This window comes from Hemibagrus wyckioides, linkage group LG15 (assembly GCF_019097595.1).
Source record: "Hemibagrus wyckioides isolate EC202008001 linkage group LG15, SWU_Hwy_1.0, whole genome shotgun sequence".
NCBI classification, from domain to species: domain Eukaryota; kingdom Metazoa; phylum Chordata; class Actinopteri; order Siluriformes; family Bagridae; genus Hemibagrus; species Hemibagrus wyckioides.
In genome coordinates this window covers 3,012,410-3,028,582 of record NC_080724.1, presented here as the reverse complement: position 1 = coordinate 3,028,582, position 16,173 = coordinate 3,012,410, and the positions used below count along the sequence as shown (strand labels likewise).

Here is a 16,173-nt window from a genome sequence, read left to right as displayed (position 1 = left end):
TTGAGAAACAAGTGCTAAGGTTAGACGTGTTTTATTTGTCTTTCCTGTGTGAATTCTGATCTGCATGTTGCTATAGTGCAATGATGAAGGCTTCTTTTCTTTTCTTGACAGGAATTCAGAAGAACATCAGGTCATCAGTGCAACAGATGCAACACGACACGTGATAGGACTCTCGTAGGCCGTCTGCAAGACAACAAAAGCGGATCCTTTAATCAGCAAGGAGACTAATATGAAGCTGATACATCATTGTGGTCATTTTCCAATCCCCCACTCCTTCATCATAAGACATCTAACCAAGGAGAGAGAGCGCACTCCAGCACCTCAAAGCCACTGCATCTTTCTACTCCTCGTGCTGCATCACAGCTAAACACAGCTCAACACAGCTAAACACACTCAGATGGACGTGCTAACCGACCTCTTTACCGACACCTACATTTGGTTGTGGCATTGTCAAGATTCAAACCTGTGATATGATGACAAGGAGGTGTTTTTTCTTTTAACAAACTTCACATGAAAAGGGAAATCATAAGGGGCAGCATGTTGGCTTAGCGGTCCTTAGTGGAACAGGCAGGGGCCTTTCTGTGTGGCGTTTGCATGTTTTCTCTGTGCCTGTGTGGGTTTACTCTGGGTACCCTGGTTTCCTCCCACAGTCTAAAAACTTGTACATTAGGTTGATTGGTAATTCTAAATTGCCTGCGTATGTGGTTGTCTGTCTATATGTGTGGCCCTGTGATGGACTGGTGACCTGTCCAGGGTGTACCCCTGCCTTTCGCCCAATGTGTGCTGGGATAGGCTCCAGCAGATCCCTGTGACCCTGATTAGGAATAAAGCGGAAATGGAAAATCATAAGACTTAAACCATTAAAAATATTAAAAGCTCTAACTCACCTTGTACATGTCACAGTACATGTACATGTCAGAGTTCAGCCTTGCTCCGAGTCTCCGAGGTTGGTCCCCTGTGGCAGTAGCGTTGTCCTCATTTTCTTTTCTTTTAGCGGGCGCCGCGGAAAGGCTATGGCGGTAATACGAGAGAAGCAAAATACAAATAAATGAACGGATGAGTGAACGAACAGAGGAAGTGTTTTCTGTGTTTCTGAACTCTCCCATGGAAGTTGAGGTTTGAACACCTTTTGGGTCAATAAGCGATGCGATTTTATTTTCATTGTATTCTAATAATACAACTTCTGGTATTATGCACTGTATGTATTATTTGTATATGCATGCCTGGACTGTGTGTGTGTGTGTGTGTTGTGTGATGATTCCCTGCAGTTCATGCTCATAAGATGGTGACAAAGAATATTATTATTGTTTACAGATTTTTTTTTAAACATTTTTCCAGCTGATACTATTGAGTAGGTTTCTACATTCAGCACTTTATTAGGAACACCTGCACATAGACATTCACGCAATCATCTAATCATGTGGCAGCAATGCATGGTTCCGATAATGTTCCGAAGGCTCGACCATCAGATTGGGACCATAACGTTGTCCCAGTGATTGTTTGATGGTGCCAGATGGACTGGTTTGAGCATTTCTAGAGCTGATGACGCCCGATGGGCTACAAACAGCCGAGTATTGTTGCTGACCATGCATCCTTCCATGGCCAGAATTTATTTATCTTCTAATGGCTTTTTTCCAGCATGATAAGGCACCATGTCACGAGAGCCAAAGTCATCTCAAACCGATTTAAATCCCCAGTCACCGGATCTGAATCCAACAGAACACTTTAGGGGTGTGGTAGAACCTGTGCACAAGTCTGACAAATCTGCAGAATCTTAACGGAGTGTCTCCAACATCTTGTGGAATCCACACCATGAAGAATTGAGGCTATTTTGAGGCAAAAGGTACCCAGTATTGATATAGTGTACCTATTAAAGTGTTTGGTACATGTATAATGTTCAGGTCATTCTCATGACCCCCCCTCTTTGGTTAGAGGGGGGGTCATGAGAATAAGCTAATTATTAAATTAATGATCAGACTGGGACGTTATAGTTTTCAAACCTGAATAAAGAAAAGAAAGAACGGCAAAGGATATCATTCATTGAAGAGTCATATAGGTGGAAGAACACTCTTAGATAACTCCTTAAAATGGGGAGGGCAGAGGTGGCTCAAGTGTTTAAGGCTCTGGGTCATTGATCGGAAGATTGGGGTTCAAGTCCCAGCGCTGCCACTCCAGGGGCACTGCATCAAGGCTGATCCTGTGCTCTGACCCCAACCCCCAAGGATGGTATACATGAAGAAAGAATTTCACTGTGCAGTAATATATATGTGACAAAATAAAGGCACCTTAATCACATGTCCTCATACCTTCAGGAGTTTGGCTTGGTCTCTTCCTCACTGTGGTCAGTTTGCTGACCTCTTTTTCATCCTGGTCTTGCAGGCTGCTGTCTTCCTCCTTGCCCTGCAACAACAACAAATATCAGAATAAAAACACTGACTGTATTTCGTTGTGACATCGATAATACATACAGTTAGCAAGAACAAAAAGTTACCTGTCCTGTTGATTTTAATGACTCCAGGACTACAACTGTAAAGACATAATATATAATATAATTATAATTTACTCAGAGATTATAAAGTATTTTTTTACTCAATTTACATAATGAGAAAATAGTAATCATTCTACCTGGACGAAGTGAAATGGTCAGAGTGGGTACTTTTAGATTTTCTGTGTCTACGTTCTCATTCTTCTCGTTTCCCTCGTCTCCCATTTCCTTTTGTGGTTCTTCTGTCTGTTCTCTCTTTAAAATGACAAGAGACGAATTAAAATGCAATTTTATTAATGATTATTGGAAAGCAATTTACTATTTCATACTCAAACACTCCTTTTCTCGCTCGCTCACTTACCCTTTCTATGTGTGTGTGTGTGAGAGAGAGAGAGAGAGAGAGAGCGAGAGAGAGAAAGAGAGAAAGAATTATATCTACTCACAATAAACTAAACTGTAAACTTTTGGAAGACAGATAAATCCCCCCCCAAAAAACCCAAATATTATCTACACCCTTCTTCCAGTCAGTAACGATGTCCACTGCTAAATGGTAAATAATATAAGTTTCTTCCTCTTATCATCTCAGAGCTTTTCCTTGCCACAGTCACCTTAGGCTTGTGCAATAGAGAATGAAAGTTTTGTTCTATATTTTATTCTTTTATTCCGTAAAGCTGCTTTGAGAATGTCCGTTGTTAAAAGCGCTATACAAATAAAATTGAAGTGTGTTGAATTAAATGTCCACTGGTAGCCATAAGTCATTATGACATAACATTATGACCACCTGCCTAATATTGTGTTGTTCCCCCTTTTGCTGCCAAAACAGCCCTGACCCGTCGAGGCATGGACTTGGCACCAAGATGATAGCAGCAGATCCTTTAAGTCCTGTAAGTTGCAAGGTGGGGCTTCCGTGGGCTTAAAGGATACTTTTGATAGATACTGACCACTGCAGGCCGGGAACACCCCACAAGAGCTACACTTTTGGAGATCCAGTGGTCTAGCCATCACAATCTGTCCCTTCATCAAACTCGCACAAATCCTTATGCTTGCCCATTTTTCCTGCTTCTAACACACAACTTTGAGGACAAAATGTTGACTTGCTGCCTAATATATCCCACCCACTAACAGGTGCCATGATGAGGAGATCATCAGTCTTATTCACGGCACCTCTCAGTGATCATAATGTTATGGCTGATCAGTGTATATACACACTAACTACTTCTCCCTATCACATGATACCCATCAGTCTATGCTCTGAAACAAAATTCTGTTTTCTTTCTTAGAATAATAATAATGCCATTAGGTTCAGATCTCTATTTTCAGGCTATCCATCAAACAAAGGGGTGAAGAAGTAAAGAGAGGAAGCACTGGTAGGTTGGAAGCATGTGTTGTTGTTGTTTTTTTTTTTGTTATTGTTTTAGATGCAGATGAGGATGTTAACAGTGATATCATCTGAGGTAGATGATATAGAATTTCATCCTCTGAGCACCGTCTACTGTTCGGCAGAGATATGAACCTTGAGTAATGTGAGATATGAACTTGTGTAATGCGTGAGTCTTTTCAGAAATATGACTTTTATCATATAAGCTTAAGCTCTAACATTCTTGCCAGTTTCGTTAAATGTGACCTTTGAAATCTACCACGTGTGACTAAAGGTCTACCACCTCTACTAACCACCAGGGCTGATGAGGACAACCTGGTTGACCTGGTAGCCCTTCGGCTGCTCCATTTTGGAACAAGCCCTTCTCTTGCAATCTTCAGATTTTATGCATGGCCTGCACATGACCTAGAGCTCGACCCCACTTTAACACCTTTGGATTGTCCAACATCAGTGCCTGACCTCACAAATGTTCTGCACAAATTCCCATAGACACACTCTAAAGTAGTCTATTCTAATAGATTGGAGAAACAGGGGCGCTGGTGACCCCATATTAATGCTGATGCACTTGGAATGGGATGTCCAACAAGTGCAAATAGGTGTGATGGTCGGTTGTCCACATACTTTTGGCCGTATCATGTATATCACAAGGCCATGAGGACATTAAACACATCAGGACTAACTGAAAGTTGTTTAAAGGTGACAGCAGCACTAGAGAATGTTTATAATAAAGTTTATTCTCAAAAGCTTCTGTAATATTCAGTAAGAAATGATAAACAAACTCTTGGAACGGTGTACTGGATAGTATGTCCGAGCCTCTATAAGGAATTGAATTCTATATAGAGGCGTGTTTAACAGTGTAGGCATGGAAACAGAGACAAGATTTGTGTTTAGTACCTGGGGTTTTGTGTCCCCTGTTTGTGGATCACTCTGAGGACTGGAGCCGTACTGAGCTGAAGACGGCGAGGAGAGTGGAGCCGGAGGTGACGAAGATGAAGATGATGCCAAGTCCACCTCTGCTTGTTTGATTTTGGGGGCGGAGGCATGGGACAGATCCAAAGGTGCCTCTTCGTCTCCTTCTCGAAGATTTTCACCGAAGATCCTCTCATGCTGTGAGCTTGTCCAGGAGCTCAGAGGTGTTTTCTTTTCTTTGGTTTCTGCCGGCTCAAACAGGCTTCTTGGGCGCGGGCAGATGGGTCGTGGGTGGGCAGGGCTTAGAGATGGTAGGTGGGACTCGACGCCTGGTGGAACCAGGCTTGAAAAGCGAAGTACTGGAGAGCTAGAGTCATGCTTCAGGTTTGGACTGAGCAGCAAGCCACCACTGGCGCCAGTGTTTACCACCCAATCTGATCGTTCAGGCAGGGGCCAGGGAAGGTTGGATGGGGTTGTTTTGACTGGATGGGGCCGCAATGGGATAGACACAAGGGAAGAACGGTCCTCAGAACGCCTGGTTGAGAACAGGGGGCTGTTCTTCAGAAGGCGGAGGTTAGTAGGGATGGAAGGTGAGGTGGCTGATGGACGAGTCTCCGGAGAGTCCATGCTAACTGCTCTGTAGAAAGAAGAATTTAAGAATGAAGAAACGGGTGTAAGAATCAGTCGGTCCTGCTAAGTGCTAGTTTGGCAAAAATGATTCGCCATAATTAACCTCTATAGCTGAGTCTTGCTGCTATTTTAGAGATAACAGCATCACATGTAATAGGTTCATTTAAACTTTTAACAGAGCATCCCTCTAAATCCATCCATTTTTTGAAAAAAAAAAAAATCCTGAACCTCACCTCCTCTCTTTCCATGTTGCTTGGTTTGCTGCAAAAGTCGGCTGCCTACTTGACTCCTGAAAAATATTGACACCCAAACACATAAAAAACACGAATACAGATATGTCACAAAACCTAGAACTTTTGAAGAGCTTGAAATGGCTTACAAAAAGATGTGTTAAACTCCACCCTTGTGACCGTTTGTGCTCTGACTCTTTGTCTGTAAATGTTAATAGGGAAAAAAAAAACAGACATTAAACAAATAAAAATAATAAAAATAAAGGGCTGCACTGTGAGAATGTATGACAGTGTGAGGGATTACCTGATGTCTCCTGTCTATCATCTGCAGTATCTGTGCTTTGCCTGGGTCTAGTGTCACTCTTCACAATGGCCGTTGGTTTAGTGGTGCCCCCTGGTGCCAGTTGATCATTCTTCGGAATAGAGGTGGCCATAGCCAAAGAAGTGGCTATAGGGTCAGGAGAGTGCTTAACATCAGGAGTCCCTCCTCGGTCTGAGTGACCATTCTGCTGCCTGAAAGGTCAAAGCCAGAAGATGCAGTTCAATACATAACATTTAAAATACTCTCTTAACCCAAATTTAACATCACTTACTCTACTCGATCTCGTAGACTCTTCACCTCCTCTTTCAGTCTTTCGTTCTCTTTCACCAGTGCGTTGATCTCACCCACTGTAGAAGCAGGAAGAAAAACAGCAAAAGGGAAACATAAGAACATAACAAGGAACTGATTTCGAAAAGCCAGTGGCCTTTAAAATATCTGGGATTTACATTCCAACCATTTAGAGATTAAAAATTGTTCTCATGAGGTTTTCCTGGTATTCTATTTTTAGCTGACTCTTGTCTGTTAAATTAGATCGTGGTGTCAGAAACTGTTCAGATACCAAACTTGAATACACCGATCAGGCACAACATCCTGAGCACTGACCGGTGAAGTGATTAATACTGATGATCTCCTCATCATGGCACCTGTTAGTGGTTGGGATATATTAGGCAGTAAGTCAACATTTTGTCCTCAAAGTTGATGTGTTAGAAGCAGGAAAAATGGACAAGCGTAAGGATTTGAGCGAGGGCCAAATTGTGATGGCTAGACCACTGGATCAGAGCATCTCCAAAACTGCAGCTCTTGTGGGGTGTTCCCGGTCTGCAGTGGTCACTATCTATCAAAAGTGGTCCAAGGAAGGAACAGTGGTGAACCAGCGACAGGGTCATGGGCGGCTAAGGCTCATTGATGCACGTGGGGAGAGAAGAATGTTATGGCTGATCGGTGTAGTAATCAATTAGTTACCAGTTGTGTTAGATTGCACCTTGTTTTTGAGGCGTCTCAAATTGTTAAGAGGAATGAAAGGTGGCAGCACTGAGTCAGAAAAGTCCTGCACCCATAATGTTCTAAGCTCAGGAAAATATACTACAGTTAAAGACTAGATGCACTTCTTTTCAAATATGTCCTTAAGTTTGGTCTCAGGCTTTTATTATGCCTAAAAAGGTTTTACATTAGTGGCCATGAGTGACCAATCACAGAATGATCCCAAAAGTCCTTCAGTAACCTGCTTTTCAGCTTGATTAGTTCTAAGAAGCTTATTTGCACATGTGTAACCTACTTAGGATGGATATGTGCTGCAAACTTTGGAGTTGGGAGTTTTCATACTCCTGCTGTCTTTTCTTAGCCATCTCCTGAGTGACTGTACACCTGTCACACAACCCAGCTCGTAACCTGCGGACACACACACACACACACACATTAAGGGAAAGAAAGAGCGAGAGAGAGAGCACCAAAGTGTCATATTGTAAATTTATGGAAATGACCATTGTCAGAATGTTCTATTAACGTTGTAGAAGTGTCTGGTTCACCAACATTATTTCCCATGGCCTAGACATGACCATGCTGGACTCCAACCCCCAGAACACTCATGTGCTTCCACATTCTGATCATACACCTGTTCTCAAATATTATGCACTCACACTCTCTTTAGAATTTGTGACATTAACTTGCTTTTATTTACATATGCTCTATCTTTATTTTATTTTTTTTATTACTTTGCTCTGAATCTTCTGTGTTCTGCACAATCATATACCCCTATCCCTTGCCGCTTATCCCAGTGGCCTTGGAACAGCTTCTGACAGCCCAGTTTTTCACCAAGCGAGACCTGGAGCGCATCCACAAAAGGGACAAGCGGTAGACGGACTTGATCACACCCAGTGGACAATATAAATGCTTTGTAACACCTCTAGCGCCCCTTCAGCGTCCCAGTGTCTGATAAAGCACATGCTGAGAGACATAATGAGAAGATTCGTGTGGGCTCCATCCTACAAGGCCTGTATTCGGCAAATCTTCTGAGACTTTCAGAGAATACTTGAGCTTAATGTAATTTTAAAAAAACTGCATATGTTTTATGTAAAGGTGGAGAGTTCCACCAGCGTATCATTTCATTTCTGGGGCACATCATCAGCTCCAGTGGAGCCCAAGCTGAAGTGCCGGCAGTGGTGGACTGGCCACAACCATGAACCGTCAAAGACTTCTGGAGTTTACAAACACTTTATCCAGAGCTTCAGTCCATCACACTCATCATCACTGGTCATCATTGTTGCATGGCAAGCTGAAACGCTTTGTCTGGAATGCCACCTATGACCAAGCCATGGCCCAGCTCAAGGATGCTTTCACCTCATGCCCCCTACTCAAGCTCCCAGATCATGGAGGTGGACAGGACGAATTGGGTTAGGAGCCATCTTCTCCCAGCATTTCAGAGAGAAGCTACACCAGGTTGCTTTTTTCTCCAAGAAACTCACAGAATGCAGCTATGACACTGGCAATCAGGAGCTGCTGGCAGTCAAAATGCTTGCCTTTGTTGTTTCCTCCTATCGGGCATTTTGTTCCTAGCCACCTGAGGACCAAGTCATCACTGACCATCCAGGTGTGCAGAAAACGTCATGATGTGGTCACCTCATGCACAGCTTGTGCTACAGCCAAGGTTCCTGCTGCTAAGCTAGTCCTGCTGGTCACACCCCAATGTCCCACATTGCTATTGATTTTCTCACCAAACTTCCCCAATCCTCACCACTGAACTTCCCTAACCCTCACCATCAGTCCCTAACCATAATGATACGTTCCATTGCATTGGGCCAATTCGAGCGAGCCAACCGCTTCTTATGCACCTTCCTCAGTACCAAACCAGGTGACTGGACTTAGTTCCTGTCCTGTAGAGAATATGCTAAAACTCCCTAGTACACACACATACACACTCATCACCCCTCACACACACAGACAAACACACACACACACAAATATTTACATACATGTTTTCTAGCTGTTTTATGTTTTCTGTGAGCATCTTGTGTTGTTCTCGCAGCTGCTGGTTCCTGTTATACAGCTCTTCCAGTCTCTTTGCATCACTACAACACAAACACCAAAGTCTCAAACATAGAAAAAGCCTGAAAACTGCTAAAAAAACAAAACCCTATACATTCTACAATCAAAAATAGAGAAAATTATGCGTGGTTTATTTAGAAAACCTGGTTTAGATATTACATCTAGTCAAGAATATGTTTTCCATCACCTAAACCACTGGTCCTGGACACATTTTCCTTTTCAGTTTTTAAGGTTGCTTTAACACAACTAGGGTTGGGAACCTGTGACCTAAACCTTTTCCTTATTTATTTAAGTTTGGGCTCAACTGATCCTAACACTAATCCCCTAGGAAAAAAAGAGAAAAGAATTCAGGTGTTACTTTTCAGGGTTTGGGCTCGGCCCCTTAGTTCCAGTGAAAGGAACTCTTAATGCTTCAGCTTCATACCAAGACATTTTGGACAATTTCATTCTCCCAATTTTGTGGGAACAGTTTGGGGATGACCCCTTCCTGTTCCAACACCAGTGCACAAAGCAAGGTCCATAAAGACATGGATGAGTGAGTTTGGTGTGGAGGAACTTGACTGGCCTGCACAGAGTCCTGACCTCAACCCCATACACCTTTGGGATGAATTAGGGCGGAGACTGCTAGCCAGGCCTTCTTGTCCAACATCAGCGCCTGACCTCACAAATGCGCTTCTAGAGGAACGGTCAAAAATTCCCATAAACACACTCCTAAACCTTATGGAAAGCCTTCCCAGAAGAGTTGAAGCTGTTATAACTGTAAAGGGCGGGACAACTCCATATTATATTCATGTGCATGGAAAGGCAGACGTCCCAAAACATTTGGCAATATAATGTATATAACTAACTAACTGTCATATTAGTTATATTAGCGGATGTGGTCAAGATGTGGTCAAGGACTACTGATCAGAAGCTTGTGAGTTTGAATCCCAGGTCCACCAACAGTCACTGCTGGGCCCCTGAGCAAGGCCCTTAACCCTACATATACATATATAAAAGTTCCTCTGGATTAAAGTGTCTGCCAAATGCTGTATATTTCATATTGGGGTTATAATTGGCCTGAAATGCTCTGTGAACATTACACCAGATTAAAGATAGTTTAGATGTATGATGTATTTTATACTGTGATGAGGTATTCTACTGATACAGAAATGACTCTGATGCAAAACATGTTGCCTTCAGTAGTGGTTGCTGCTCAGACCTCTGTACTGACCATCAGTATTATATTGGAAATGGAAAAATATCTTGGAATAACTCAGCTAAATTTTACTAGGAGGAATACAGTTCATCTGAATAGAGTTGTCCAAAAGTCTTTTATTATAAAGAAAGAAACTGTTGTAATAAAAAACAATATAAAGGACTTACCAGTTTTTCTTATTGGTCAGCTCGAGCACCTTCTGCTGCAAACCTATAGAATGAGAGAAAAAATGTAATCTATCTATCTATCTATCTATCTATCTATCTATCTATCTATCTATCTATCTATCTATCTATCTATCTATCTGTCCATCCATTCGTCTATCTATCTATCTATCTATCTATCTATCTATCTATCTGTCTGTCTGTCTGTCTGTCTGTCTGTCTATCTATCTATCTGTCTGTCTGTCCATCTATCTGTCTGTCTGTCCATCTATCTATCTATCTATCTATCTATCTATCTATCTATCTATCTATCTATCTATCTATCTATCTATCTATCTATCTGTCTGTCCATCCATCTATCTATCTATCTATCTATCTATCTATCTATCTATCTATCTGTCTGTCTGTCTGTCTGTCTGTCTGTCTGTCTGTCTGTCTATCTATCTATCTGTCTGTCTGTCCATCTATCTGTCTGTCTGTCCATCTATCTATCTATCTATCTATCTATCTATCTATCTATCTATCTATCTATCTATCTATTAATCCATCTATCTATCCATCCATCCATCCATCCATCCATCCATCCATCTATCTATCTATCTATCTATCTATCTATCTATCTATCTATCTATCTATCTATCTATCTATTAATCCATCTATCTATCTACCAATCAGTCTATCTATCTATCTATCTATCCATCCATCCATCCATCCATCCATCCATCCATCCATCCATCCATCCATCCATCCATCTATCTATCTATCTATCTATCTATCTATCTATCTATCTATCTATCTATCTATCTATCTGTCCGTCCGTCCGCCCATCCATCCATCTATCTACCTGTCTGTCCATCTATCTGTCTATCTATCTATCTATCTATCTATCTATCTATCTATCTATCTATCTATCTATCTATCCTTATGAAATGATTATTAAAATATAATTATTAGGTGTGTGTGTGTGTGTGTGTGTGTGTGTGTGTATGAACTGTAATTAAGAATAGTGAAGTTGTGCTTCTCGCATAGATTCGTTTTTATTTTAAATAGCTCCAAATCCCCAGCCTGGTCACGCCCCTGAAGATAAGTGTAATTGTGTGGGAAGTGAAGTGTGTTAAACTCTCCAGTGATGAGAGGCTCAAGCTTACCTTCCAGCTCCTGCTCATGCACCTCTTTCAGTTTATGAAGCAGTTCAGTAAAATTCTCCACAGCCATCCTTCTACAGAGCGTGCACACACACACACACACACACAGAAACCTATATTTACATATAGTCCTAAAACATTCTGCCATGCAGATATAATAATAATAATAATAATAATAATAATAATAATAATAATAAGCATAGTTCCTTAATTTTTTATTTAGTGTTTGAAATCAAAGACTGCTAGCTGGCTGCTAGTCTTTTAAAAATAAATGCATATGAGTGAATGCATAAAATGCACAGGCGAACACGATCGTGTAAATACATGCACGATTCGCCGAACAGTGCGATTTAATGGCAGATATTTCCAGTAATCTTTAAGGTTGCTCGTCTTGCGAAAATAGCAGAGCAAGCGTCATAGAGGAGATATTGAGAACAATTACAACCTACCCTGGTCAGACTGGTTTCACCACAGTGCTTCAGGCATAACTTTATTTGTGTATGTGTGTGAATCGTGTATGTTCAGTATATGAGAGGAGATTGTGTGAGAAAAGTGAAAGAGGGAGAGATATTGACCTTCTGGTTGTCCCTGAAATATGGGATTGCGAAAAAAACAAAACAAAGCCATACACATTTCTCACCTAGACGCTAACAATCTCACTGTGATGTGAGTCAAACACAATGGATTCAACTACAGAATCAGGATGTTATCTCGAGCATCCTAAAGAAATCATCTTTCCAGACTGGACTGGCCTGATTGTGAAATTTAAGCCTTAGAAGAAAAACAAAAAGAGATCAGATCAGATTTCTAAACAAACATCCTCGGGTCACCCAATAGCAACTGCCTGATCAGACAGGTTCAGCTCTGCTGACTGTATGTTATTAAATTGAAATAAGCCCAAAGGGGAAAAAAAGAAAAGAAAAGAAAGAAGGAGAAGTTCACATGAGTCATTTAAACTCATTTCTGATTATTTCTATACGTCCAGCTAGACCTCGCAACACATCTACAAAGCGACCAGGAAGTCATTTTTCAACTTCTGTAACATGATCGTATAATAATCGAGCATTTCAGTGAACTGTTTTAGAGCATAGCATAGCATAGTGTGAAGGCTTGCATGGACTGTAATTTAAATATCTATATATATATATAAAAACAAAAAGGATTTGCTGATCCTATGAACAACCGTAAATGTGCAAGAGTTTTCCATAAACATTTGTATAAATGGTGCAAACGAGTTTAACAGTGTACGCTAAGGGCGCTCCAAAGGGTGTGGTCCGGGCTGCCCCCCTCCTCCTCTTCCAGTCGTCTCTTGGCAGCGATGTAAATGTGCTGCAAATGCTCCGTTTTTTTTTTTTTTGTTTTTTTTTTTGTTGCTTAAAGTAATTAACATCTAGGACATTCTGACCCTTCACCTAATTCATAGCAGTATCCAAAGGACTATCACACGCCGCGTATACATCCTAAACGTGTCTGATACTCATAATGGATCATTAACACAACACCTGGACACAGCAGCACTTTCTTTCTAAACTCCTTTATACTGGGGCCTTTCCTAAACCGTAAGGAGGAACGTTTCTAACTTTTTCTTTTTGTAGCTCTGAGTTTTTAATGAGTTCAGAAGAGCACTCTGTCCCCCGCTCCCTCGGTCTGTGTGCATGTTGGGATATGTCAGTTTGGTGTCCCGCATTAGCAGGCAAGAGCAAGAAAGAACCTGTCTTGCCAAGCAAAGAAATCACTGACGTACAGTCTCAAACATACACACCCACATGTACTCACACAAATATGCACACATGCAAATTCAAACACAAACACACACTCACAGGTATACACAACATGCCACGTGCATTCATAAAAATCACACACACAGTATGCTGAATAAAATAGGAATCTGATGCAGTATAAAAATATCTGCATATAAATATGACTCAATCTAAGCGCATTCGTTTGATCACGCCTTTTGTTTCCATATTATTGTTTAATAAATCGGTACATCAAGGCACAAGCGGAGCAAGACAGATGTGCAGGGTACGAGTACACAGTAAAAGATGGACGCAAAGACAGCTGTGTAGTAATTTGACTCTGATTGAAGGAATGAAGCACAGAAATTCCTTGTAGTTTATATATTAAAAGATATAAACAGTGTATATTTCTCTGAACAGTGTTTCTGCTATTTAACACGAGCGAATAATCATCCTTTCGGAGCACACTCGATATAACTGTGTAATAGAACGGTTATGAACCATAACAGGTAACAGTTTACTTTAAGGGTTAAGTTAGTCATTGTCGTTAGTGCATTAGTCATTATTAACATGAACTTCAGCAGTAATAAACCCTAGGTTATGTTACTAATGTGGAAAAGAATGAATGGATTGAATTTATTTCAGCCTGATTAAAGTATTCGGAACAGGAAAAAAATAAAATAAATAAAAACAGTTACTGCAGGATATTAAATGTTAATAGTATTCTGGGTAAATTTTGGAATTTTTAAACTTTGCCAAATTCACAAGCTCATACATATTCATCAAATTGGCTCAGTACAGACTTATGGTATGAACACTGGCTAATTCTTTTGCTTATGCCCTTCATATGCCTTCACCCCATACAACATTAATGAATAAACAGATCCTAGTATTAGACTGTGTGCTTTTTTACCTCATGTCCTTATTAGGTTCAGATATCTGTGATGCGTTGAATAATCAGACTACTTACACAAGCCCTGTCTTTCTTTCAGCCTCTCTCTCTCTCTCTCTCTCTCACACACACACACACACACACACACACCATTCCTCATCTAGCCCACCTCTAAAGTTCAAATAAGTCAGAACTGTTCTCCTGTCCCGCCAATAAAACACGAAACTCCGAACTCACCCCTCGGCCACCTGGTGGAATTCAGATCGGCAAATCCAACAGCTGGCAATCAGTCTATCTGCCAATCACATACAGCCCTCGTTAAAGCCCTTGACCAAATTTGGATCGATTGCTAGAGTTATATATAAAATTGCCAAAATCCAAGAAGTGGATAGTAATGGAGCAGAGGAGTCTTTCTTTCATGCCGTCCTCTTCTCCTTCTGCTTCTCCCTCCATCCCCCCCCCCCCTCACCACCTCCACTGGCAGAGTAGAACAGGTTGGTGCAGTTCCCTGCCTGAACGCACAAACACCAGTTCTCCCTGGATAAACCGGTCCTGCTGAAATCCCGCTGAACCTGACTGACCAGATCTGCGCAACAGAGAGAGAGAGAGAGAGAGAGAGAGGGAAAAAAAAACCTAGAAAGGATATAGAGAACCTCAAACACACAAAGCAGCTTTATTCTGCAATGATTTTGTGATTAGGGAAAGGAAGAAGCAAACATTAGAGGAACATTTTTCTACATAGTGAACATCAGAATACGTGCATGAAAGCGTGCTGGAATGTCAGGAATGTTTGTGCTTTTTAAAGCGTTTCATGGAGCTGGTAGAAGTTTTTACTCAGATATTACTTGGGGGGGTGAAAAGAAATGAATATAAAATGTCGGTATGTTAAATATAATTCGCAAAAAGCTTCAGATCTGTGTAACGAATAAGATGTGTATTGTGGAACCTTTCACACATTTCATAACAGGCACGCACGCCTATAAAAGATTACGCCTGCAACTGAGCTCTATTAACACGACCTACGATAGGGCGCTTCCCTAACCTGCAACATGGGAATTGAACAGATATAATAAACAGATACGCAGAGCCAGACTGTTGCCACTGAATTTCTATTAACACCATTAGTCCTTAAATGATTAGACACTCATTTCTAGATGGTCATGTGCTAGCTGTCCACAAACCAGACATTTACGTAACACATAACGCAGAAGAGGACGTGAGAGTGGTCACATGACCGTTCTCAGATGGCTGCAGGTTTCCTGATTCCTGCGTTCCTGCTGGACTGGGTGCGACCAAACGGCACCTCCGCCTCGATAAAGCCACAAAGACGAGGCCAGAAAGGAGGGCAGATTAATTACCATAATTGTATGACCAGTTTGAGCAATTCTTTAGGTGGCAGTCTCTTTAGAAATGTATCACCACTAAACCATTACTCTGTATTAGTACCTACTGTTCATTTTAAAGAGGGAAATAAATCTGTGCTAATTAGTACTTAAATGATGCTATTCATAAATAAGATGATAAGGTTACATTAAAATGTATTGGAATTCTTTCTGGATGTATTTTATTTCCCTAAGAAAATATAACGTTGTGCCTGTAAACCTGTTCATACTGTTATCTCATGGTCACACTATATTGTTGGTAGTTACTAATAATAGCCTGTAGATGGCACATGGATAGCTGAAGACTGAAAATGTAACCTGGTCTGAAGAATCTCGGTCCATGGACCCTTTTGTCAACAATACAAGCTGGTGAATGTTTTTTTTTTTTTTTGGGCCTGTTAACAGCAGTCAGTCATCGCTTGAGTGCCACAGCATATCTGAGTATTGTTGCAGACTATGGTCATCCCTTCATGGCCACAATTTACCCATCTTCGAAAGGTTACTTCCGGCGTGTCACAAAGCAAAAGTAATCTCAGACTGGTTTCGAGAACATTTCACTTCATTTCACTTCCCAGTCACTGGATTAGATTAGATTCAACTTTATTGTCATTGCACATGGGTACAAAGCAACGAAATGCAGGTATCATCTAACCAGAA

General features: G+C 41.1%; 1 protein-coding gene across 3 annotated transcripts; it reads right to left on the bottom strand.

The window, feature by feature from the left end:
* rbbp8l (retinoblastoma binding protein 8-like) lies at positions 1–14,603 on the bottom strand. Of its 3 annotated transcripts, XM_058410321.1 has the most exons (15): positions 14,372–14,603; positions 11,507–11,577; positions 10,362–10,404; positions 8,924–9,019; positions 7,231–7,343; positions 6,226–6,301; positions 5,937–6,145; positions 5,782–5,834; positions 5,636–5,691; positions 4,758–5,409; positions 2,626–2,740; positions 2,492–2,526; positions 2,307–2,400; positions 888–1,011; positions 1–183 (listed from the first exon to the last, which is right to left on the bottom strand). In XM_058410321.1, the coding sequence occupies exons 2-14, from the start codon at positions 11,571–11,573 to the stop codon at positions 923–925; spliced, it is 1,698 nt and encodes a 565-aa protein (XP_058266304.1). In that variant the 5' UTR covers positions 11,574–11,577; positions 14,372–14,603; the 3' UTR covers positions 1–183; positions 888–922. The 3 variants fall into 3 exon arrangements, with proteins under 3 accessions (XP_058266304.1, XP_058266305.1, XP_058266306.1); XM_058410322.1 differs by lacking the exon at positions 8,924–9,019; XM_058410323.1 differs by lacking the exons at positions 10,362–10,404; positions 14,372–14,603 and having other exon boundaries at positions 11,507–11,544.
* Positions 14,604–16,173: the final 1,570 nt, after the last annotated feature.

Coding starts and splice junctions, on each gene's coding strand:
- rbbp8l (XM_058410321.1), bottom strand. CDS start 11,573: ATGGCTGTGGAGAATTTTACTGAACTGCTTCATAAACTGAAAGAGGTG. Junction 9,020..10,361: donor CTGACCAATAAGAAAAACTG/GTAAGTCCTTTA, acceptor TTTGTGTTGTAG/TGATGCAAAGAGACTGGAAG. Junction 7,344..8,923: donor ATAAAACAGCTAGAAAACAT/GTATGTAAATAT, acceptor GTGTGTCCGCAG/GTTACGAGCTGGGTTGTGTG.